Source organism: Mytilus edulis, chromosome 9 (assembly GCF_963676685.1).
Source record: "Mytilus edulis chromosome 9, xbMytEdul2.2, whole genome shotgun sequence".
Lineage (NCBI taxonomy): Eukaryota > Metazoa > Mollusca > Bivalvia > Mytilida > Mytilidae > Mytilus > Mytilus edulis.
The window spans coordinates 23,657,524-23,683,588 of NC_092352.1; the positions used below are offsets into that span (position 1 = coordinate 23,657,524).

The 26,065-nt window shown below is 30.2% G+C and overlaps 1 protein-coding gene and 1 long non-coding RNA gene across 4 annotated transcripts in view; both read left to right on the top strand.

The window, feature by feature from the left end:
- LOC139487846 (unconventional myosin-VIIa-like) overlaps positions 1-26,065 on the top strand; it is a 43,379-nt gene that overhangs the window by 12,627 nt on the left and 4,687 nt on the right. For all 3 annotated transcript variants that reach the window (XM_071273006.1, XM_071273007.1, XM_071273008.1), the window contains 17 exons: positions 7,625-7,752; positions 12,964-13,130; positions 14,069-14,243; positions 14,758-14,832; positions 15,191-15,275; positions 16,690-16,796; positions 17,785-17,911; positions 18,596-18,714; positions 19,128-19,266; positions 20,580-20,710; positions 21,167-21,340; positions 21,617-21,720; positions 22,063-22,262; positions 22,805-22,859; positions 23,762-23,861; positions 24,485-24,584; positions 25,058-25,161. In XM_071273006.1, coding sequence (XP_071129107.1) covers positions 7,625-7,752; positions 12,964-13,130; positions 14,069-14,243; positions 14,758-14,832; positions 15,191-15,275; positions 16,690-16,796; positions 17,785-17,911; positions 18,596-18,714; positions 19,128-19,266; positions 20,580-20,710; positions 21,167-21,340; positions 21,617-21,720; positions 22,063-22,262; positions 22,805-22,859; positions 23,762-23,861; positions 24,485-24,584; positions 25,058-25,161 — 2,090 coding nt within the window. The remainder of the gene's footprint in view (positions 1-7,624; positions 7,753-12,963; positions 13,131-14,068; positions 14,244-14,757; positions 14,833-15,190; positions 15,276-16,689; positions 16,797-17,784; positions 17,912-18,595; positions 18,715-19,127; positions 19,267-20,579; positions 20,711-21,166; positions 21,341-21,616; positions 21,721-22,062; positions 22,263-22,804; positions 22,860-23,761; positions 23,862-24,484; positions 24,585-25,057; positions 25,162-26,065) is intronic.
- LOC139487843 (uncharacterized) lies at positions 190-3,974 on the top strand. The gene is made up of 5 exons (XR_011655884.1): positions 190-662; positions 1,498-1,703; positions 2,184-2,250; positions 2,567-2,638; positions 3,621-3,974. It is a non-coding gene; the product is annotated as an uncharacterized lncRNA (long non-coding RNA).

Below are 26,065 nucleotides of genomic sequence, written 5' to 3' on the forward strand. Positions count from 1 at the left end.
TGCTATAGTTAACATGAAAATCTTGTACCATGGTTTAAGGTGACTTCCGATACTAAGGGAGATAACAACATTTTACTGATGTAAAACTGGTTCCCGTTTAAAAATTTAGGATATATCGCCTGTATATCTAGGTCACGGTAACAGTTCCGATGTCGTCTGTTGTCAACGTGTGTAAACAACTTCCAAGTTACAGCTCATCGCTCAGAAGAAAGGAAGGTTTATCATAAAGGATAAATGCATGCGTTCTTTAAAAATAAAGAATATGAATAGCTTCAGCCTGAAAGTTCACACAGTCTTAAATGATTCTCAACTTATAATATCATATCATATAAGTTTTTGAGAGTTGGAGAAATTCGGCGTCCGATCACAGACAGTGATGTTTCGTTTGACGGAACCTGGAAAGAAGGTCGACGGCTAGCTCTGATGATCACCTAGCGCAGAATATGTTTGTTAAGATGCAAAACTGTCCCCTGCGGATACTGTCTGTGAACGGAAATACGACCTTCAAGGCTTGGACCAGGAGGTGGAGGCTGTGGAGCATTTTGTCCATACCATATCGTTGTAGCTGCAGTGCATGTAACCTGCATATCATGTGTGACAGTGTAGAAACGAGGGGGAAAATGGGACTGGTGGATTTGTTATCAATTCAAAAGCTGCACATGGTAAGAGAGTTTAATTTTCTCTTTATTATATATTCTCTTTAGACTTTACACATTTTACTGGTTGGAGAAGGTGTATGGTTTCATGTCTTGAATAAATGAACCTGCCCCACACCTCTCTTTTTCTTTCTTTAAATCCCCTCTATTATGGTCTGGGGTTTATGTGGTTTGAGGGTAAAAAGCTTTATTTTGAGGGGAAGTGCTGCCCAAATTTTTTATGAAGCTGGACTTAGTAATTTTTCTGGAATTTTGCCCCTGGAAGTTATTTATCATTTTTGCAATGTACACAAAGACATCTATACATAAGGGGCTTTTTAGTTTTGCATCCAAAAGGAGAGGATTATTTTGTAAATACTTATTTGATAGCAATTATATAACCATAAATAAAATTAGAATTGAAAAAGTAAACAATTGCAGTCACAATGATTCATTCACAAAAATAATGTTTTACAAACTCAAAATATTAGTTTTCTTTATTTTATAATCAGAATTTTCATATTAAGTCATCTTTTGCATGTGATCAGAGACCAAGTGGTCGGAAACCTTACATATTTAGTCATTTAGAATGATGTGTAGAATGCAGGATAATGCATGAAGGCAAAAAAGAAAATTAAGAAGGGGGGCACCCACCCTCATTCCACATTATTAGAAATAAATGTGAGTCTGTGATCTATAAGAATAAAGGTAAACATGAATTCACAATCATAATATATAAATATAAATTGAAAAAATCAATTGTATATTCCAAATAAAATTATGAACTCAAGTCTAAATAGTTTATAGTTTATCTAATTAACCAATACATGTGCAGACTGACATTTCATATCATATTTTTCAGGAATGATACATGCAGGAATTTGTGCCACACATTTCAACAATTTCCTTAATGGATTGAATGTACTGTCTGTGAATTCATCAGCCATACTTAAAGAAAAAGGAGAATTAAACTGGAAAGAAAATATTTGCAGTTGCAAAAGAATCCTGTAAATAAATTCAAAAGAAGAAACAGTTTTAAACATGGTTAATTTAATGAATAATTGGAAGGTAATTAAACCTTTAGTCATATAATTCATAAATTTTCCTAAGTAGATATAAAGTATAATGAGGACCATAATTATATTCATATTTGCACTTAAGCAGTCATAAAAATGAATTAACAGATCTTGGTAATAATTTCAAGTTTAGGGTCAATATTTCAAATCAATTTTGTGGTAAAGCATTGTTATATATACTTGAAGACTTTCATGTATAGAACATGACAGAATTTGTTTCAACAAAAATATTGAACTAGAATTAGTTACATATGTATAATTTATTAAATGAAATCTATATTAATGTATAATTTCAACAAATTTAATGAAACCTATTTGGTTTTGAAAGCCTTTATACATATTATTATTACAAATTTCATTGTTAACAGCCTGAGTTTCCAGTTAATTTTAAATGTAATATGTTTTAGCTATAGTATTTGAACACTGCATGCACTTTCATTTATATATATTTGTTATCACTTTTTTTCATTAGGTTGAAGCTAGTTATGTTGCAGAATTGCAAATGTTTGGTACTGGTTGAAACTATGAAAGTAATACAGGTAAATTTAAAGAATTTAGACTTTAACTTTATTAATAGAAAAGATATTCCCAAATGTCAAGGTGAAAGTGGACATTGTAGATTCTAAACACCCATGTGAAAGCAACAGTCTTCTATGGTGAGAGGATGCCATACTTAGCAATGCTCTTGTTATTTTATGGAATATGGCTTTTTTTATCATTATTTTCACTATTTTGATATTGAACAACCAACATTGATAAAAAGTAATATAAAACTCTCACTTTTTATGAATCCTATATTATCTGATTATATTAATTTACTTATTTAATTTTTGTTATATTTGTTATCAATTGTAGGTCTCATGGTCATCATTTAACAGCAGGTTATTAGCAGCAGTTTTGTAGAAAAATGAAGGATGACTGTCAATGGTAAATACATACATTTTAGGATAATTACATGTAGTTACCTTTGAAAAAAAACTTAGGTTCCATTTGAGACTTTTTAATCTGATAATGGTGTTTTGCAGGCATTTATAACATTTCTTTTTGGACAATATATTTAGTAGACTCAACTATAAAATGTAGGATCATGTAAACTTGTACACAGATGTCACTGACCTACATTTTCCACTTCACTGACTTTGGTTACATTAAACATCCAATTTCATATACAACAAATGTATATCTCAGCAACTAAAAGGTGTCAGATCATGCAAACTTATATATACACTCTCAGAGTCTCAGTAAGTAACTCAGCTTCCAGGCAAAAGAAGGTCACAGTGATCCACATTTTACACTATTGATTTGTACTTTATTTTATAATTTAAATACAAAGTATATTATCAAGACTGCCACTGGTTCTTATGTGCCACAATTCTGACAATGAAGATAACTATGTGATGTAGATAACTTATGTTTATTTCAAACTTGGTCACATGCTGTATATATGTAAATTTTTACCAAAAAGAACAGTTCAACTGTTTTGATTTAAGGTACACATATATGGTAAAGGTCACACCTATTTAATATACATGTATACCTTGAATTTATTTGCATTGGACCCTATAATGCTCCCTATATCATTTATATTGTCAATTATTGCATTCCAAATTGCCATTGTTCACAAAACAAAAACCACTAAAAAGGATGGCCATCATATGCAAAAGCAATATAAAATGCATACCCATCAGCTGACCTAATTATTGCAATCACTTCAAAAACCTGGCCATATATCATATTATAAAACTCTTAATGAGTACCTTTGTTAGTCAGGTATAATATAATCTTTTTAAATTGATGTTGTAATGCATGATTGGATTGATTTTGCACTCACTGAAATATTATATAGATTTAGTAGTTTATTAGTATATATTACACCTTTTCATTACAAATAAATAAATTGAACTTTCAGGTAAATGCAGCAACAGAATGTTCCCCTGGAAAATTTACGTAGAAAATTTGGGAAAGTATGAATAAGAAATTAGAGAGGCAAACAGATAACCAGAAAACAAAGATTTTGAAAGAAAAGAATTGCCACTAATAGTAATATGCTATATCTGACTGGGAGCAACATGTACTATTCAATATGGAAGGATTGATAATTTTGACTGAGAACACAGTGAACTCTAATAATGCTATGACTATCAATAAGTACTTGACTGAATCAGAGGAGTAAACTATTTACACATTTGTAAATATAACAGTTATATGTTTGCTTGATTATTGAGGCATTCAAAATAAAGAAAGTTGAAAAACCTTTGAAAAAGTTATAATTTCATCATTTTTTGGTTATGTTACTATGACAACTGAAATATATAATGTATTATCATTATGCTTCATCAAACTTAAATCATTAATTGTGGAAAAGGTGACAAAGTCTTTTTTAATCCATTTACTTGCATGACTGTTACCTATGAATCGATAATTTAAAAAAAAATATATTTGGTGATTTTCGCTAACTTCTGAGTAATCTATTTTGCTCATTTAAGACCACAGTAATGCTAATATAAGCTGCATTACAATGTATCATAATATTTGTTTACATTTACATAGAAGCCATGTGTTGTTGGTCTGAAATCATGGTATTTGATCTGCCATTGTCTGTTAGGTTGTTAATCTTGCACATCAGAACAATGCAAAAACTTGAATTTTCCAACTTCATGTCCTGTTGCCATGGTAACCGTTGTTCATAGAAACCAAAAAATTGTTCTCATTTGATTGCCTTGTGAAACTGTATTATTCTGTGTTAGTTTAACAAAGGATATGACAACATATGTCACACTTTGATCACCGATGATGAAAGATGTACAAAAAACTGCTGTTGATCACTGTTTCGTTAGGGGTCACAAAAACATTTTTCGTGCAAAAAATAGTCTGGTGACCCATATTTTTTTTAATTTCTTTTTAAAGCTCATTGTTATGACCATCTTATGTCAAATTTAAAAAAATATTCATTGGACCATTTTTTTGGAAATTTAAGAAAAATAGAAATTTTTAACAAAATCTGTGTTTTTTTTTGTGGAGCAGTGTTGATGAAATTAGAGACGAAATCAATGAAAATGAATAAAACTGCCATTATTTGTGTTTTATTTACATTTTAAATAATAGTTTTGTAATAAATGAAGAACAAACCCTTCAAAATACTGTCAAAGGCTTGAAAAAAATCCAGAGTTTCTACATCAGGTATGTATTTATGCATACACGTGATGTACCAACTTTGGTGACCGTTACCATGGAAACGAGTCTGGTGACATACTATTTTTAACTCAAATTTTCATAGAGGCCATTGCATAGTATATGTATGCAAATTTTAAGAAAAATTCAATGGTGAAAAAAAATTTGCTATATCTGTAGGGATCCACCTTAAGGCCATTTTGATTTTTTTAAAGAATTAAAGGAGATAATTGAAATAATTGCATACAATTTTGTATTAAACTAACATGAGGGAAATTACTTTCAGTTTTGAAACCTTTTGAAATATACAGTTTATATGTTATGATCTGGAAAAGTTGAACTTATTAAGTCTAACTGCTTCTGAACTGAAAATAAGGCTTTTATGGAAAGTTAGGCTCTGACAATAAAAATCATTATTAAGGATTAACACTAAGAGATGTGGCACTTTATGAGGGCTTTTGATAAGTAGCAACACTAAGAGATGTTGCACTTTATAAGAGCCTTTGATAAGTAGTAACTTGTAAGAGGCTCACTAATGTACCTTACATACAACACTATTTCTATATTTATGGTTTTAAACCTCAAAGCAGTACTCAACTTTTAGCATTACATAACATTTCTTTTGATTGTATGCTATAAACACTTTTGATATCTGTTTGCATTGATCTAAAATAGGACCAGTATTTCCTTCATGTACACCAGCCTGAACATGCATGAAATGTTTGCCACTGGATTTAAAGCAACCAAGTACATTCATCAAGTACATATATTACTACAATTTATTCGTAAATGTAGTTTACTGTGCAAATATTTCTACGAACCAATCCAAGAGAAAATCTGGCATGTGAAATCAGGTTGTTTGACTTGAATTTACATAATGTGAGTGTTGAAATGTCCTTTTACTTACTATGATGTATGTTTATGTTATACGTAAATCCCTTCCTACGGTTAACATATCCCAATAATTTATTTTTGATTGGCAAAACTTAGTCGGACAGTAACAGCTTTCATTTCTCAAGCATTAAATCAAAATCAAATTTAGATTTTACAATATATTCCTCATTATCAGTAAGTGGAAATTTATTTTTATTAATAGTTACAGGTCCTTCCATATTTTATTTATAACATACTTTTTGAATGAACATTTTTGACATTTTCTGACATTCAAATTGGCCCTCAATCATTGAATTCCCACCTTTTGTATAATAAAATCTATTTTTACAAATACCTATATATTTAGCTAGTTTACAAGAACTTTTGATTCTGAAATTGCAGAAAAATTGCATTTGAAATGTACAGGTTGAAACTATTTTTTGTTATAATGATTTAATACTTCAACTCATTGAATTGTTTTCTCCCATTATTTGGATTACTTATACTCACTGGAAGGTATGCATATATGATTCAGGTAATCTATAAACAAACTCAGTTAACAATGTTGTAAGGGTTATAGGGAAACTAATAAAGTACATTGTTAAATTCTAATGTGCAGAGTATAATACATGTTGCTTGAATGCTCTAGTTTATAGATTTGTCCATTTTGAATTGTTTTATGTATCTTCACAAAATTCAAGAAAGTAGACATTGTTATGTTCTAATATACAGATGTCCATATGGATAGGATATTCTGGTCACTTTTAACTTTTACTTTTTGGGCCTGTTAAGAGCCCATCTTGTTTTGCAATTACACTTGCATGGTAATGTTGTATCTTCAATTCTACATGTAACTTGTGAACAATAAGGAGACATGGTATGATTCTCAATGAGAAAAATATCCAGCCACAGAAAATTGGAAGACAGCTCTCTCACTAGCAAATGACCCAAAATTGTGAAATGTAAGGACATACCGATACACCATAAGCATGGGGACACATTTGACTGCACCCACACAGCACAAGCAACTGAGTTACCCTGCTATCAATATAAAAATCAGGAAATGAAGCATTATATTGCAAGTGAGACAATCATCTACCAGAGTGAGAACATTGATGGAAGAATTTTAACATGTTCAGAACTTTGGGGTGGGATCATTTCACTGAGCTATGCTGGTGTTTCAAGATTTGAATCAAATGAATTAGCAATGTAGGAACTCTTTAGGATTTATTTATGGATATAATTCTTCTTAAAATGTGTAGGTTGTAGCTGCTTGAAACTGTAGTATATTTTATTGTAAAATGTATACTAACACACACGTTTGAGGTGTTTGTTGGGGCTTGGTGTAATCTTGTTGAAATATGCTAGTTCTAACTATGCTAATATCCATGAAGTAGGCTTTCCAAATTTCACTTCACTTCTGACTACTAATTTTATAAGAAGGGAGTTCCAGTTAAGTATACATGTTGGAGGTCAAAGGTTTACACAGGAATCCAACGACGATGGAAGTTTTTAACAACTTTGACTGGCTATACAGCCCTTGCACAGTTGGTAAGGGAATTCAGAGTTCCTCGGCCAGTTAATGTACTTTAAAAAAAAAAAGCTGTATCCTGATTCCTTTGCAATATCCATGCATATTTTTAGTATTCAACACAAACAGTTGACGTGATTCCTGTTTATTGACTTTAATAGCTTTTTTTACAATCAAAGATTAATTTTTAGAACAAAAATAAAAGATTGACAAATGTCAGTACGTTTTTATTTTGTGGCTAACCACTGCAGTGACATGGACAAAAATATTAATTTATTTCGAATATTTAAAATAGTTTGCTTGTTCTATATGAATTATTTCTGAATTATCTTTTACAGACCAAAGAAGTGCTGTAGATATGAGTGTGTATTCCTGTATAGAAGATCTGACACATTTAGTGGGTCCAATGACAGAAGATACAGTGGTCAGGTGCCTTCAGGCTCGCTTTTATTCACATTTATATCAGGTAATTGTTTACAAATATGTCGAATTTCCCTTGAACTGTAGACTGAAAAATAGGTAATCATTTTAATTGGCATACATTCAATAAATGTGTGAAAAACCTGATTTTCGTTATATTGACAGATAATTTTTTTAACCATAAAAAAATGGGATTACTCACTTGATATTTTGTGTGATCAGATGTAAAATGGTCCATGTAGCATAAGTGCTATACAGTAAACCCCAGTAAAGAAAATGTACAAGCTTTTTAAAAAATACAGAATGAAGGAGCCTCATATATAGGTGATTTTGGCAACTTTATTGAAATGAGCACATCTGATGCTATAGAATTATTTATTTTTTTAACAACTGCTCAGAATAGTATGATTGCATGAGATCTTCACGTCTGTCAGTTATTGATAATAGAGTACTAATTTGAAAATTTCAGACTTCACATTTACTGTTCAAGATTTCAATTTTGGCAGACATAGTAATATTGCCTTCATTGTTTGAATAATTATATTTGTAAGGTTTCTAGATGTAGTTTAACAAGGATTTTGTCTAATTTACTATTTTCTTATGAAAGATACCATATGGATGAATGAAGTAAAGAATGGTAGTTGGTGGGACCTTTTCCCATTAAGTAGTTAGACCCATGCTGTGGAGACATCAGTTTGGTGTGTTTGGTGTAAAATACAACACCAAGTAAAGTCTGAATAGAATTGAAATGTCAAGTATGATGTCTCAATATGGGACATGCCATGCTCTCTGCAGTAAAGTACTCTTGTATTAACTATTTCAGGGTCTTTGGGGGACCTCTTGCAATACTTTTTACTGTGTCAATTCACATTTTCACTTTATATAACATTTTTGGATTTATTGTTGAAGAATATGCATGAAATATTTTACACTGTAAATAAAACATGAAATAATCAATCAGTCATTCTGTTGAAATGATATCCATCTGAGTTCGACTTTTCAAAGTTTCCAAATGTTATCATATTGAAGTTATTACTAACAAAATCTATGAAACTTTACACAATGTTATAGCCCTTGAATAGGGCACCATCCTGAACATGCATGAAATATTTGCCACTGGACATTAAGCAACCAATAATCAATCAACAAAATAGGACAATTTGGGTTTTGATAGGTTATTGAAAAGTTATGACCATTTAATATTCAAATTTCTACAGTCTTGTACATCATGGGATATCTATGATTACTAGACCACCTAATGTTGGATGTTATGACATTGAATGGTGATCTAATGACTGGTAAATAGAGATAGAGGTTAAGAAAAACAGAACTTAATACTTATAATCTTAAAAAAGGGAAACCTGTATAGAAAAATAAATGAAAATTATTTAAATTTGATATTTTCAGTTTAGAAATGAAAAGAAAAATAGAAATCCATCATGAGGCATAGTTTTACAGTTAATCTCTTTTAAAAGGATAATAATGCTACTAGAATGACCATCTATTTATTGGAAGGAATTTTAATTTACACTCAGTGATGTAGAACTATTAAAAATAAATAAATAATGGTCAACTAATGTAATTATGATCTAATGGAAAGAAAATAAACACAACTTTTCTTCTATTGAATTACATTCAAAATTTTGCTGAAAGGACTTTGTCATAAGTTATCTGAAATAGACATGCCTCATTCTGTTAAAAAAATCTTTGTTATAATCCTTTAATTTCTGTGTGTGGTTTTGAATTAATGTCTTTTTTTTTATTAGAAGATCATTATTGGTGGTTATCTGTTCTGATGTAAATCAGAGATCAGAGTATTATACTGAATTATAACATAATTAGATTGAATTTAGAGGAATTGAAATTAAAAGACAGTTATTTCATTGACATTTAAAAGTAAACTCTGGCTTATAATATCAGTGAACTGATTCTGGGATATGAGAACAACAGTTGCATAAGTATCGGTGAATATTCTCCATTTGCAAAATATAAATAGCTTGTTCACTAAAATATCCAACAGTGAACTTATTGCTATATAAAACAAATCTCTCTTTAAAAAATATGTTTGAGACTCCAAAACCATATTTTAGAGATGTTGCTCAAAACCTATGATTGAAAATGTTATGTTTACCATTTTATTGAATCCATAGAAACAACTATTTTCTGTATCTGATGTTACTAAACAAATAATGCATGGATTGGTGAAGGAGTCATTCATATAACTTAATATAAAAAATCGAAGGCCAAAAAGAAGTAATTTAGTTGAATACATGTATCACAACTATTTAGTTCAAAAGTTTGAGTCTTTGTTCAGATTAAAAAAAAAGGCCTATTTCAAGCCTGTGGACCTATTCTATTATATGGTGAACACATTTAGGAAGACGGCTATCTATTGCTGAAAGCTATATTTTAACCCTAGATGTTTTTTTGATTTGTGTGTTCTTGGATTGCTGTCTCATTGATGTAATACTCATTTTTATGCACCACTTAGTTAGGGGCATTATCTTTTTTCGGTCAGTGTGTTCATATGCTGTTCGTCCATCCATTCGTTCATCCATTCATCCATCTGTCCCTCTTCAGGTTGCAGTTTTGTTTCAAGTTTTTGGTCAAGGTATTTTTTGATGAAATTTAAGTCCAATCAACTTGAAACTTAGTACATATGTTCCCTATGGTATGATTTTTCTAATTTTAATGCCAAATTAGAGTTTTGACCCCAATCTCACAGTACACTGAACATAGAAAATGATAGTGCAAGTGGGCATCTTTGTACTATTGACACATTCCTGTTTTTAATGAAATCTTCCAATGTAAAGAACACACAAATAATTATACCCCATGCAACGAAGTTGCGGAAGGTATAATGATTTTGACCCGTCCGTCCGTCAGTCCGTCAGTCCTGTTTCTTGTCATCGCAACTCCTCTCAAACCACACAACAGAATTTCACGAAACCTTTTCAGATAATAAGGACATACTATGTAGTTGTGCATATCAACGGGAAATTGCGATTCAATTTTTTTTCTAGGAGTTACGCCCCTTTGAACTTATTTACTTTAATGTACTACTGCAACAGTTTGTCATCGCAACTCCTCTCAAACCACACAACAGAATTTCACGAAACCTTTTCAGATAATAAGGACATACTATGTAGTTGTGCATATCGACGGGAAATTGCGATTCAATTTTTTTTCTAGGAGTTACGCCCCTTTGAACTTATTTACTTTAATGTACTACTGCAACAGTTTGTCATAGCAACTCCTCTCAAACCACACAACAGAATTTCACGAAACCTTTTCAGATAATAAGGACATACTATGTAGTTGTGCATATCAACAGGAAATTACGATTCAATTTTTTTTCTAGGAGTTATGCCCTTTGAACTTATTTGCTTCATTGTACTTCTGCAACAGTTTGTCATCTCAACTCCTCTGAAAACACACAACAGAATTTCATGAAATTTTGTAGATAATAAGGACATACTATGTAGATGTGTATATTGACAGGAAATTATTATTCAGTATTTTTTCTTATACAATTTTTTTTTCTTATACTTATTTAATTTCTCCAATGACAATGTGGGGACGTGGGGTATGTGAGCGTGCTCACTAAGGTTCTTTAATTTGAACTATTATGACTTTAGCCATTTGTCAATTTGTGGAAAAATTTCCCTTTATGTATATATTGTATATTTTTTTGCATTATTACAAAGTGATCATGAGTTTATGGTTACAGAGTAGAATTATACAATGATAATATAGAGATTTTTACCATTAAATTGCAGGAAACTTGTCAATATATGATCAATCATAAATCATTCATGTTTATCAATCACATTATTGATGATCTCATTTTATTAATCTCAATAATTTCCTGATTTTTTTCTTTTGTATGATTTAAAATTTGATAGTAGATTTTAAGAAGAGTAGAAACAAGTTTAACATGTTTAATATATTAAATAACAACTTTTAATTGCTTTATTTTTCATTGACAAAAAGTTGTGGCTGCTAATGACATATGTACAGATATATTTTACTGGTTGTTTTATACAATTGATTTATTACTCCCACATGTATATTATAAGATACATACATGTGGCCTATGTTGGTGAATATCAATGAACAATATTAAAGTCAATACGAAATATTTATGCTCGCAGTTAAGAATTACAGTTATAACACATGGCAGTCATCAATTTTTTTTCATAACTTAAGGGAAATTTAAGAATTTGGAACTAAGATGTTTGAAAACCTGAACAACCTAATCTTATGTATCTCATCTTTTACTTTAAAGAAAAAAGAACAAAGAAGGGGTATGTTTAGACACAATGCTGTGGATTTTTATTTTATTTGAATTATGATTGTCCTTTTTTGCCAGGAGAACATCTAGTTTGTAGCTTTTTGTCCTAAATATATCGGAAAGTATCCACATGAATTTAAATCTTAAGCAATTTAAGTATTTAAAGAAAATAGTTGTTGTAAACAATTTAAGAGGATTATGGATGAAATATGTCTTTTGGTTACAACTGTGCTTCAGTGGTTTTTGTAATTTTGTTAAGATGTTGAGATGTTTTTATATCATTCATTGAGGTAGACAAATGTCTGTAATAATTAGGTGTCAATGTATCATAACTACTTACAAAAACTCCTAAACCAGGGTTTTAAATATTATGAAGTATATTGACATTATAAGAACTTTAATGGTTAGTTTATACAATACTGATGTTGTTTGTTGTTTTATGTTGTTTTTCACATCATCATTAAAACTTTTATACAAATGATAGTATGAGTAATTTAAAGTTTAACATCAGATTTAGTCATTTGAAGTTTAACATCTGATTTGGTACATTGACTATATAGCCAAATAACATGGGGTTATATAATTTTATTGGAACCAATTTTGATGGTTTTAGAAAAGATGGCTTTTATCTATAGATTCTTTTTTGGTTTGATTGTTTGCTTGAAATCTATAACATGATGTTTTCATTATTCTATAAGGTGAATCTGAGCCTTATCATATGCTGTAATTTTTAATTTGAATATGAAGGCTGCTTTAATAAATGACCTGTTTTGGGGTAAATGTTGCATGAAATGATATCAAAACCCTATGGTGCTGACTTGATATCTGTATTGAATAGTCTCTGTAACCTGATTATTAAAACAATAAAAAAGAAAAGACTGAAAGTTCTTGGTACATATAAACTGGAATAAGGTTGTTTTATTGTTCATGTTTTTTACATTCTCATAATAAAATATTTTTCAGAACAAAATAGGACCAGTAATAGTATCAGTTAATTGTAATCGACACAAACCGTCATATAAAGTCATGGTTGATCCAGATAGTCAACCATCACTGATGATGAAACGTATGATTAGAGAGGCTGTGTCACAACACTCAGAAAATGGTCATTCACAGGCAGTCATTGTAAGGTATGGTGATAACTAACATGAAGTAAATGGTAATTGAGAGACAAGAAGATCTAAAAGACAAATAGATATAAGAAGATGTGCTATTAATTCCAATGAGACAACTCTCCATCCAAGTCACAATTTGTAGAAGTAAACCATTATAGATCAAAGTACGGTCTTCAACACACAGCCTTGGCCCACACCGAACATCAAGCTATAAAGGGCCCCAAAAATAACTAGTGTAAAACCATTCAAACAGGAAAACCAATTGTCTAATCTATAAAAAAAACAAGAAACAAGAAACACTTATGAACCACATTAGCAAATGACAACTACTTAATATCAGATTCCTGACTTAAGCAGGTGCAAAAAATACAGTCGGTTTAAACGTTTTGATAGGTAGCAACCTTCACCCTTATCTGCAACAATAGATTTACATCACAACAAAGAAATACACACTATAACATATCAATTGAAGTGGCTTAACTCAATCAAAAGACATATTAACACAAGTGAACATACACTGAACAAATAAATTTGAAAAAAGCATGATTGTGAAAATTAGCAACACATTTACTAAAATTTATAAAATGAGAAAGCAACAACCAGTCAACCATGCAGAAAACAAAACTCTTAATTCATTTAATACATAGAAACTCAATTGAAATGAAGTGTAATACAAAACCATGTGTTGAAAAAAGTTGATAACCAGAAATACCCGATTTGAAAATATCATTGGTTTCTGTTATAACAAATTAGTAAATTAAGGATTTTGCTAGATAAGCAATAGTGTTTTGTTTCATGATTGAATTATGAATCAAGCTTTGTGTTAAAAGCATTATTTTCCTCTCCAGTAGATTCATTTAACTACCCGTATTGACAAATTTTAAGTTACTCAATTAAATATGATTGAAACAAACATAGAAATTATTTCTTAATATATAAGTTGTATTATCCAGTGGTGAGAGTGGAAGTGGTAAAACACATTGTGCTATGCAGTTACTACGACAACTGTTTGACATAGCAGGTGGAGGACCCGAGACTGATGCCTTCAAACACCTGTCAGCCACACTAACAGTGCTGAGGTCCTTAACCAGTGCTGCTACCATTACTAATCCTGAATGTAGTAGAGCAGTAAGTCATTAGATCATACATGTTTTCTTTGTCATGCACAATTATTACACATTGTAATTTTCTGTAACTATTAGACTTTTTAAATAGAAGTGCTTAATTTGGAATAGAAAATGAATGTACAGAATCTGTTCATACAGCAAAAGTTAAAGAGAGGACATTAAGTATTGATGGTCTGTTCTTTCTTAGAATCTACAATTCAGAGAAGATTTGATTTTCAGTGCTCAAATTAAGTTCTACTCATATGAAGAAAGATTAATATTAAATTTCATGTTGAGAGCCAGATCTAATCATAAACAAGTCATAGTAGAATTTATTTGGTTGATGCTGCAAACCAAAATTTCACCTTTTTATTCTACATTTTATTCATGAATAGTTGATAAAATGTTTGGATGTTTCAATTTAAAACAGCGACTTCAAAATAACTGCCATGAGCAACATCTAATCTTCAAAGGTCCTTATATACTGATATGTAAAAAAAGCAACCTTTGATATGAAAACTTGGTTTTTTTTTCAGGGAATGTTTGTGGAGAACTTTCTTACTGATGCTGCAATCTATCGTACTAAAGTTCATGCATACCTGCTCGATAGGGTAATATTAATTAGTCTATTAATATTTCTTGTACGATTTTTCTCATTCAAAGGACAAACATTTAAAACCATCTAACCATCAATCAGTTACAGCGTTATGCAATTAAAACTTCATCATCTACAATTTTTTACTAAATGTTTTATACAAAAAATGTTTTGAAGGCATTTATGGTTTGATTTTTGCAATTCATGTGTAAAAAGACACTTAATTGTCTGAATTTTTTTTTGTTTATTTTATAGGATACTATTATTAATGCACCTTCTTTCTTAATTTAGAATTTATATAACCTAATGTTATTCCTTCATCTGCAATTTCCAGAAAACAAATACATTATAAAACTTATTACTGTTTTTTTCAGTCAAGAGTGTGCAGTATACAAAGATTTGAGAAGAACTACCACATATTCTACCAAATGTTATCTGGTCTTTCTGCAGAGGAAAAGGGTAAAATTATATTTTTAAGAAACATTATTTATTAACTAAATGTTTCATTGAAAATTCAGACTATTGTTTATCAATATCATGCTATTGGTCTAATATCCCTTTCAGGGATCCTGTCACAAGATACTATCCCGCATAAAACTCAATATTATATCCTTCAGTTGGGGCTATCTTGCAATCTTCTTGTCTGTATTTTCATCCGTCTGTTCACCTTGCTCCTTTTAAGAAATTTCACTAGAGAATGACTTCATATTTGGTAAGCAGCTTGACAGTGTTGAGTTGTAACTTGTTAACACTTATGGATCACTCAGATACCTACCAATACTACCTTGTCTAAACTTTGAATTTTTAACCGGATTTTTGTGACAAAAATGTCGGTTATTGATTTGGGCGGTCGGTCGGGCGGGTGGGCAGTCGGACTAGCGGTCGGGCGGGCGGGCGGGCGGCAATCAAATGTTGTCCGTGCATTAACTCATGAACCGTTCAACCAAAGCTTTTAAAATTTTAATATGTTGTTACTGACAACTATATGAAGGTCAAGTTCAATAATGGCGATTTTGACTTTTACCGTTCAGGAGTTATGGTTCTTGAAAGATTGAAAAATGGAGTTTCCAGTCGTGTCCGTGCTTTTACGCATGAACTGTTCTACCTAAGCTTCCCAAATTTTAATATGTTGTTACTGATGACAAAATGGAGGTCAAGTTCAATAATGGCGATTTTGACTTTTACCGTTCAGGAGTTATGGTTCTTGAAAGATTGAAAAATGGAGTTTCCAGTCGTGTCCGTGCATTTACGCATGAACTGTTCTACCTAAGCTTCCCAAATTTTAATATGTTGTTACTGATGACAAAATGGAGGTCAAGTTCAATAATGACGATTTTGACTTTTACCGTTCAGGAGTTATGGTTCTTGAAAGATTGAAAAAGGGTGTTTCCAGTCGTGTCCGTGCATTTTCTCATGAACCATTCAACCAAAGCTTTTGAAATTTTTATATGTTGTTACTGATGGCAAATTAGAGGTCAAGTTCAATAATGACGATTTTGACTTTTACTGTTTAGGAGTTATGGTTCTTGAAAGATTGTGAAATGGCGTTTCCATTCACGTTGTTGCATTTACTCATGAACCATTCAATCTAAGCTTTTCAAATTTTAAGATGTTGATACTGATGACAAAATGGAGGTTAAATTTGATATTGACGATTTTCACTTCCAACATTCATCAGTAATGGCTCTTGTGATATTGCCAGGACACAAATAAATATTAATAAATCCGGTTTGCTGTCGTTGTGACAGCCTCTTGTTCAATATGCTCCAGGAAATCATTTTATACATTCTGTTGAATCAGTTTTAATGATGCATTTGATTATAAATGAATTTGTCTGTACCACTGTTTTATATAAATCATTTTCTCTTCACAGCTAAGTTACACCTGACAGGACATTCTGTACATAATTTGAGATATCTGAGTTGTGGAAATACAGATTTTAATGACATGGAAGATAAATCTAGATTTGATTCATGGAAAGTAAGTTGTGAACATTATTGTAAATCTTATTAAAAAGATAGGCAGTGATGCTGGATTATTGTAAAAGTTAAAAGAAGGAAATTAGTATTTCCACTTATTGAAGAATATCTATAAATATGCATGTAATATTCACTATATTCAAAGAGAACGTCTTTTCTTATGTGATATGCAAAGATTTGTTTACAGGTAGTTATATAAATAGGTTTGTCTCATTAAATTTGACAACAATGTGAAAAAAACGTGCACTCCACATTAGGCCACAATTTAGGAACAATCCTTCTAATAGCAGTAAACATTTTATAAAAAAAAATACCTTAAGCCAGAACACACAGTAACATACTATTAACTTTTTCAGGTAATAATCAACTGAACATCGTACCCTCTTTCTAATGAATGTTTTGGAAAAAAAGGACTGATTTCATCTCTAATCTAAATATTCTGATATGTGCAAATAATTACAATGGTCAGATAGACATTTCTATTCCATATACTCACCTTTAGAAACTGTGGGTATATCAAATGGCTAACATAAATTTAAGGAATGAGAAACATCGGGTCAACTGAAAAACATGTTCTCGTTAGAAATTTAAAAAATATTCTGGTCCACTCTTTTCAGACTTTACATCTTAAGACTGATCGTGAATGACTGAGTAAGGATAAAACAGGTTTAGACAATGAATGACAAAAGGAACAGATAACTTTTTTTTATTATATATAAGTTGTTCACTTAACTATTTCAGCAGTGGAAGTCAAATAATTTTTCAGTTGACAGTGCAAATGTTTCATTTAAATTCAATTGTGTACACATGAGTTTTTGAGAATCTTTAAGTAGAATGTTATATTACATGTAATATAGAACTATGTTCTAATTTATCTATATTTTGTTTTAGCTTTGCCTGTGAGTTCTTGGTATAACTTTCTCTGATATAATGAGGATATTTGCTGCTGTTTTGTTATTAGGTTCTAATTTATCTATATTTTGTTTTAGCTTTGTCTGTCAGTTCTTGGTATACCATTCTCTGATGTTATGAGGATATTTGCTGCTGTATTGTTGTTAGGGAACGTGGAGTTTGTTGAAGGGACAGGATTGGAGCTGGATATTGTTGGCAATAATGGTATTATTTTTTTTATATACTTATCATTGATTCTAAAATTTCTTAAAGAACGTAGATTTAAAAGGCAAAAGTTAAAATACTAAAATGCTATATGTGAAGTGTCATATTATATTAATTTTGTAGGGAGTCTGAACAATCAAACAACAAATTAAAATAATTCAGGAAAATGCATATTTTTCTATTAATTTTTCTCAAACTATCATAGCATTAACCATTTATATTCCTGTGAGACGGTATCCAAACAATAAATTATCTGAATTACATCCAATCTTCCTCTAGTTATTTAACATTTTTTTAAAACAGCTGACTGCTTTGGACAGACAGTTATTTTTGTGTCTTTAAAATAATTATACTAGATCCTAGCTGAGCTGAGTTGAACACCTTGTATTTTATATTTTTAGCGCTTGATAAAATGAAATATAGAATTAACCTCATTTAAGAAAATTGACAAACACCTGTATGGTTTATGTTTATAAAAAAAGTAAGTTGCAATAAGAAATGAGCTACAAAATGTCTGAAAGAATTTTGAAATATGTAAAATAATCTGTACTTCAGAAACAAAACAAAAATGAAAGAGATGACCTCAAAATTGTGATGACAGCTAAAAAAATTCAGGCAAGACTTTATCATAACCACAATTAAAATTAAAAAAAATTATTGACATAATCTCCTTTTATGCTGTAGAAATAAAAGCTGTAGCAGCCTTACTGGGAGTGTCTGGTGTAGCCTTATACAGAGGTTTTACTACAAAGACAAGAAATACTAGAGGACAAGTTTGTAAATCATTGGCGGATGTTAATACAGTCAGTATAGCTTAGACAAAATAGAATTCAAATAAGTGGTCAGAATTTTACAAGACCATATAGACAGAAGATAATGAAGTTATTCAAAATGATTTTATGATATGTACAATACATTGCATAGAATGATTGATTGGTATTTAATGTCATTTTCATTTCATATTGGCTATTTCATGGTACTCAGTTTTTATTTTTGGAGTAAACTTAAGTGTCCAGAGAGAACTATTGACCTTTGATAGGAAAACTGATTATCCTAGTCATTTAAGATTGTAATAAAAAGCATATGTCATGTGCAAAATTCTATCTCACCACTTCAGATTACTTTCAAGTGTAAATTTAAATTGAGTGTGAAGACAATTAATGTTACACTTCATCATGTGTATTTTGTTGTTCTCATTGTACCTTATATTTACTAGGCAAATGCTACACGAGATTCATTTTCCAAATCACTGTACTGTAGAACGGTATCAGCCATACTAAAGAGAGCCAACAGTTTAAAGAGACCAAGTATCAATTCATTATTATCAGATAGTACAGAATCAAACATTCATCAAGGTTTGTTTATAATATCAGAGACATTAATGATCAAATTGTATGACTAAAAGTAAAAAAGTATTTTATAAAAGAAAAAGAAATCGTAATATTAAATTTAGTAAACTGTGGACTAATGTGCTTCCAGATAGATTGTGTCAGTCTGACAAATGATTTTTCCAAACTTGACCTTGTCCCTGACTACACTCACAGCCTATATAAGCAATTTTGTTTATTTATTCATCTGTCTTTACCTCAATAAATGTAAGTCCTGAAAAACATTGACCAGTTATATTCAAAGAGCAAAGTGTTAAAGGTTATAGAGCACTGAAAACACTACTGGAATCATACGCTTCAAACTATTTGCTCGGTTGACTTGCAATTTCTGATGTACATGTTTGAATTAAATGATTTCAGGAAACATAGGTTATAGTCACAGAGACAAATGATTGTTTTCTCTTTTTCACACTCAAGAAACATTTTGCTTAGCTTTAAAAATTGCTGTAATTATGATGGAGCTCAAGGGTTAAGATTGGATTTGGGTATTTTTTTCATCAGCATCATGAATCTTTAAATCTACAGTAGAAACAAAAATGGACTTGTGCATATTTGATAATGATTTTTATGAACATTAAAATTAATCAGTAGCACCTTAAAGCCTCTCTGCCTTCAATTAATTGTTTTGATCTGATTTATTTTTTGAATTTCCAAAAACAGATTTTGCCTTATCCACATCACTATTACTAACTTGTGCCAACTATTTGAGCTTGGGATATTTCGAACATTTTACTTGATGGTCAATAAATTTATGTGATTAATAATATAATAAAAACTATTTTTGCAATTACAGAAATATAACTTTAATTAATCCTCAAATGTAAATGCTTTGGTATAAAAGGGGAGATAACTCAGATCATTTATTAGATGACAGATGTTCTGAAAAGTTTGCTGCTAAACAGTGTCCATGCTTTAACTTATGAACGGTTCATCAAAAGCTTTTCAAATTCTAATATGTTGTTACAAATGACAAAATGGAGGTCAAGTATTGAGGATTTTCACTTTCACTGTTCAGCAGTTATGGTCCTTGTCATAGGACACAAATAAATGTTAATAAATCCAGTTTGCTATTGCCCTGACAGCCTCTTGTTTTCTATTCACATTATAATGCTTTTTTTCATGTATAATCATTACAATATATGTTGATTTTGCACAGTCTGAAGCATCGGAATAAGAAAGGTGATCATTACTTTTTATTATACTTTATTTACAAAGGATTCTTCTTTAAATAGATCATATCCACAGACAACTTAAAACTATGTTTTTGTTGATATTTTTAGAACCTACATCGCCTGACTCTATATCAAGTAGAAGAACATCATTAACATGCAGTACATCTAGTCAGTTTGAGAAGACAAAATATGATGGTTTTATAAGTATTGTAGATATGTTTGGTTTTGAGGTGGCTGAGGTAATATTCTTTATTGCATCAATCAATTAAAAAATCTGTATATGTATAAAGTAATATACTTTGTAAGAAAAAAAACCACTCAAAGTTAAAAATTCATTTAATCCCTTTGAAAGGTCGGAAAAAAAGCATGTGTCCTTAATTTGTTGACTCTTTTGCATTACCAACAGTCTGATTAAAAACCAATCTAAAATGGAAGCAATAAGATATTTCTTTTTAATAACATTGCATCATCAAGTGTTTAATAGGTTGTAACATACTCACAACATCAATAAGATACTTTAGGAAAAGCAAGACATTCAATAAAAAGTTGTTAATAGTTTATGATAAGGGGTCATGTAAATTTATGGATGCAAACAACAATGTTATAATAATGATAATAATTCATTTTTTTTTTACATTTCCATCATATGCAATCTATTTAAGATTAATATTTGTCAATATGTCTTTATTTTACAGACAAATCAATTAGAACAGTTATGTATAAACTTGTGTGCAGAGACAATACAGCATTTTTACAATACACATATATTTAAAAGTACGATGGAATCTCTGAGAGAGGAGGAGGTTCAGACTGATGTGGATGTTACTTATTTTGATAATGATCCTATATTAGAATTGTTATCATCACCGGTAAGTTTTCAAATATTAAATGTTATAAAACAATAAAAAATACCATTTATTATTACACTGTATCAATAAATGCTCTATAAAATTCTATTTTTTTGTACATCTGTAATGCATTTGAATTAATACACAGAACCAAACTTTTAAAGTTGTGTATCTTATCCTAAATTGAAGGCTTCTTCGAGATTTAAGCAGTTTTAATGAGTTTTGTTTTTAATCATTTATCTTTCAAACAGGAAATTTTATTACACAAATGAAGAATTATTTTCTGTATATTTTCAGAGAAGTGGAATATTTAACATTCTTGACACAGAATGTACACAGCCTAAAACGTCATCAGAGTCATTTGTATCTAAAGTTAAAATTCATCATAGAGTTAATAATTAGTAAGTATAGCTATGAAAGCTGTGAAAGTTATACATTGAATGAGAATGCACTGAACTGTTCCTTTATGTTGATATCAGTTTCAGTATGTTTATCTTGTTTATTCATAAAATATGATGTATTAGTAATTTTTTGCATTAAAAAATACATGTTAGTTGGAAAAGCAGCCTGTTATTGAGAATTTATTTTCTGGTTGAATACTTCAACTACAGTTCAAAGAATAGATTTAAAAAAAAATATGTACACATGTTTGAGGTTCTCCAGTTAAATTTTGTTACAGCCACAAATTAGGAAAATATGAAGATGCATTTGAATAAGTTTTCTGATTATTTTATTTTTTTCAGTTTCTTTGAACCATTGCCAAAGTCAGATCATCAGTTTGGTATTCGTCATTTTTCTGGTCGTGTAGTGTATGATGCCATTAATTTCTTACCAAGTAATCGTGACCACTTACCAGATGATATTATGTGGGTGCTCTCCAAACAGAACTGTAACTTTGGATTTGCTACTCATCTGTTTAACCAAGAAATAAAACAACCAAGAGGTATTTTGTTTATCTCCTATAGAATGTTAATACAAATGCATGATCTATATACAGTATTTTGGTGTGTTAATTTATGATTTTAGAAAATGACCATTTTAATGTTTATTAAGAGTATAGAGATATTACTTCAGCATATGCATCTTATTTACAAGAAAACAGTTCCATTTTGTTGCAAAGAAGAGAGAAAGATTTATCTCTAAGCAAATAAATTCATAGGGAACAGTGTTCATTGTTTTTAAAGTTTAATATTATTTAAAATTATACTTAATAATGGCCACAGTTCAGAATATCAATAATGCCTTTAAAAATGACAGTAAACACTTCAAATTATTAAACCATCATAAAACAAATTCAACAGTTGTTTCTCAGAACAGGTGTCTACTCAGCTGCAAAATTTGGTATTTATTTTTATGAAAATGTACATGCTACAAAAATATAAAATTAAATAAGCTGAGAAAAAATGGTTATGCAGCATATGAAGACTATTTATAATGCTTTCAATAACATATTACTTGAAGACTATAAAATTATTTTATTTACAGAGAATGGACCAAAAGGTCTGAAACATAGAATTTTGCCTGGTGGTACAAGTAAAAGGTAAGTAAATTTGACTGTAAACGTGACGCTCTCTGTTAATTTTGAAAGTTCAAGTTCATTGTTGAAAGTATCAAGACAAAGAAGCCTGGAGTTGGTTTCACAAAAAAACTTACTACTAAGATTTATCTTAAGTATACTCAATTTTTCATGACTTACCATCAATCTTAGTCGTAAGTTTTTTTGTGAAATCGACTCCTGTACTCAAAGGTAGGGGGGGTCCAAATGCTCATCATTTTTATCCCTTCTCCCAGCAGCAGTAGGGGAATTAAGTGCTACCAATGTCTGTCTGTATGTCCAGAAATTGGTTTAGCTCTCTAACTTTAGTTTGCCTCATCCAAATATAAAGAAACTTATACCAATGCTTATTACAACAAAACACAGATCAAGAATGAATTAGGATGGCATCACATTTACCGTTCTATAGTTATGCCTTTTTACAAATAGAAAAATTGCTGAATTTAGGTTTCCTTTTTCTAACTAAAGTTTGCCTTAATCAATATTCATGATGTTATGTCACTTATACACAATGCTTTTTACCACAAAACTTAGATTAACTTTGAATTTGGGTGGAGTCACTTTCACCATTCTTGAGTTATGTCCCTTTATAACGTTAAACAAGCATGGGCATCATCTGTTGCCCAGGGAAACATTCTCCATTCTTTTGTTCACAAATTCACAATCTATTTATAAAATTTTCCAATGTTTTATAAAACTGCTGTTGAATTGTATTTAACACAGACAATTCTGAATTTCCTGCCATAAATTTAAACAGGGGACATAACTCAAAATATTTTCAGGGTAAATATTAATAATCATGTACATGTACATGTATATGCTAATTTCAAATTAGGAATATTCTTCATTACCATTGACATACTGTGAGATCTATTTTTTTATTTCAGTGAATGCAAGGGATCAGTATATTCTGACTTCCAGTTGAAGATCAACAATTTATTGAAAACACTTGTGCATGCTAAATGTCATTTTGTACAGTGTTTGAAGGTAAACTACTGTAAAACTTTAGAATTATTGGTTTTACTGAAAGTGACTTCATTTTTGTGGATTATTTATTATTCAATGGAATATGAATTTGATGTAGTTTAAGGAAAACCTCAAATTTAAATGTTAAAGGAAGTAAATATTTTCTTTAAGCTTGTATGCAGATATTGGCAAACCTTGAAAATTAAATGTCCATGAAAATAAAATGTTTCCTTAATCCATGAAAATTGATACCCACTGAAATATAAATTGGCATGCTTTCCTTAAATATATATATATTTTTATAATTATCCTGAAATAATCCTTGAAAAAAAACCAGTCAACTTTTTTCATGTTACAATTAGCAAGAATCAGCATCTCACCTTTTGATGAGTGATTGTAGTTTTTTTTTAACATCCAGTTGACCTAATATTGAAAATATAAAAAGTAAGCAAGTCAATCCTGCTTTTTTTATGTGGCATTTATAGATAATATTTACAAAGAGAGCAAATAAACGGAAGTAGTCTTTTAACAAAATCTAATGACTATAACTCAATAGCTAACTTTACTTAGTAAAGAAATTGTTGTTTTTTTTAATCTTTGAATGCTTTAACTTTATTATGTAATTTGTTTATGTGTATTTTCAGTCCAATGATAGAGGAGAAATGGATTTATATGATAAAGATGTGATAATCAGACAACTAAGATCATTGCAGATTTTAGAAACAGTTCATCTTATGGCAGGAGGTATATACAGAAGAAAGCAAAATCGGTTACACATATTTTTAATTATGACAAAACATTTATAAGATAAAAAAAATGATTTTTCAATATAAATTTGCACTGCTTAATGAGTGAAATGAAATGTATTCCAGAAAATAAAAACATGAATATATGCATAAATATCAGGTATATTATACTTCATATTTAATTTGCTCTGATGTATTTATTGAACATCAGCTAGGCGATATATCTTACATCAGAACAGGGCAGTAAGCTGATTTTATTCACTGTGATATCATGAATATTTTATATAAAACCCATTGAAAAAGAATTCTAAATTAAGCATCAGTAAACATTGCTTAAAATAATTTTAAAAATATATGAACAGTGAATTGATGAATAAATTCAGGGATTCCCCCACAAACTTCTTATACACAACTGTGGACAACATTTGGTTTTTGTAATTCGCATAATACTGTACTTGTCTGTATTTTCAGGAATCCCTCACAGAATGAGATTTAAACTGTTTAACCATAGATACAGAGTATTTATGGGATTACATAATCCTTATCAACTAACATCTCCCCAAGATCAGTGCAAGGTTAGTCCAATTTTCTTCTTGAAACACTAACATCATTTGATTTAGCTGTATTGAGTGACCAAAATGTTTTTCCTCTCACGAAATTTTAAATATTTCAGAGCAGATGATACTGTTGTGGAATCTCTATTTTTATGATTATTAAATAATAAGTAGGTTTTTTCTTTTCCAAGGATCTGCAAAACATCATGTTCTTTCTTAGTGACTTTATAAGCCATGGTTTCCCTTTTCATGATACCGAAATGATAAAATTAAATCAAGCAAACCATATGTACTGAGTTAAATTACTTCCTTACTTTTTTATTATTAAACTGTTACCCCAGCTTTAAAAAGGGGGGGTATACTGTTTTACCTCTGTCTGTCCGTCTGTCCGTCCTTTGAATGTTTTTGTGGCATTTTTCTCAGGAACTTCATTAAAAGATTTCTGTAATTTGGTTATAAGGTTTTATATGAGTCAGCCTTATTGTATGATGCATTTTCAAATTCATCACTTAACAACTTCCTGTTTACCAAACACTAACATCATTTTACACATAACATCCAAGTTGAAAATTTTAGTCCTTTTTGTCTCATTATAAGGATTTCTGAAATTTTGTTACATGGTTTAGATGAGTACGCTAACCGCTTTACCATGTGATGCATTTTCAGATTTATCACTCAACAACCTCTTGTTTACCGAACACTAATATATTTTTACACTATTAAAATTATCCAGTTGTGGCAGGGGTTTCATCAGTGAGCAGTAGCTCACAGTTTCACTTGTTAGTTAATATTTATAGTGGCATACTTTACAGAAGGGTAACAGGTCTTTGTACAAAAGTTTGTGACAGCAAATGTTTTATTCAATTGAATAACAAAGACATGAAAGATAGCATAATCTCATTATGAAAATCAATTTGTTTATTTT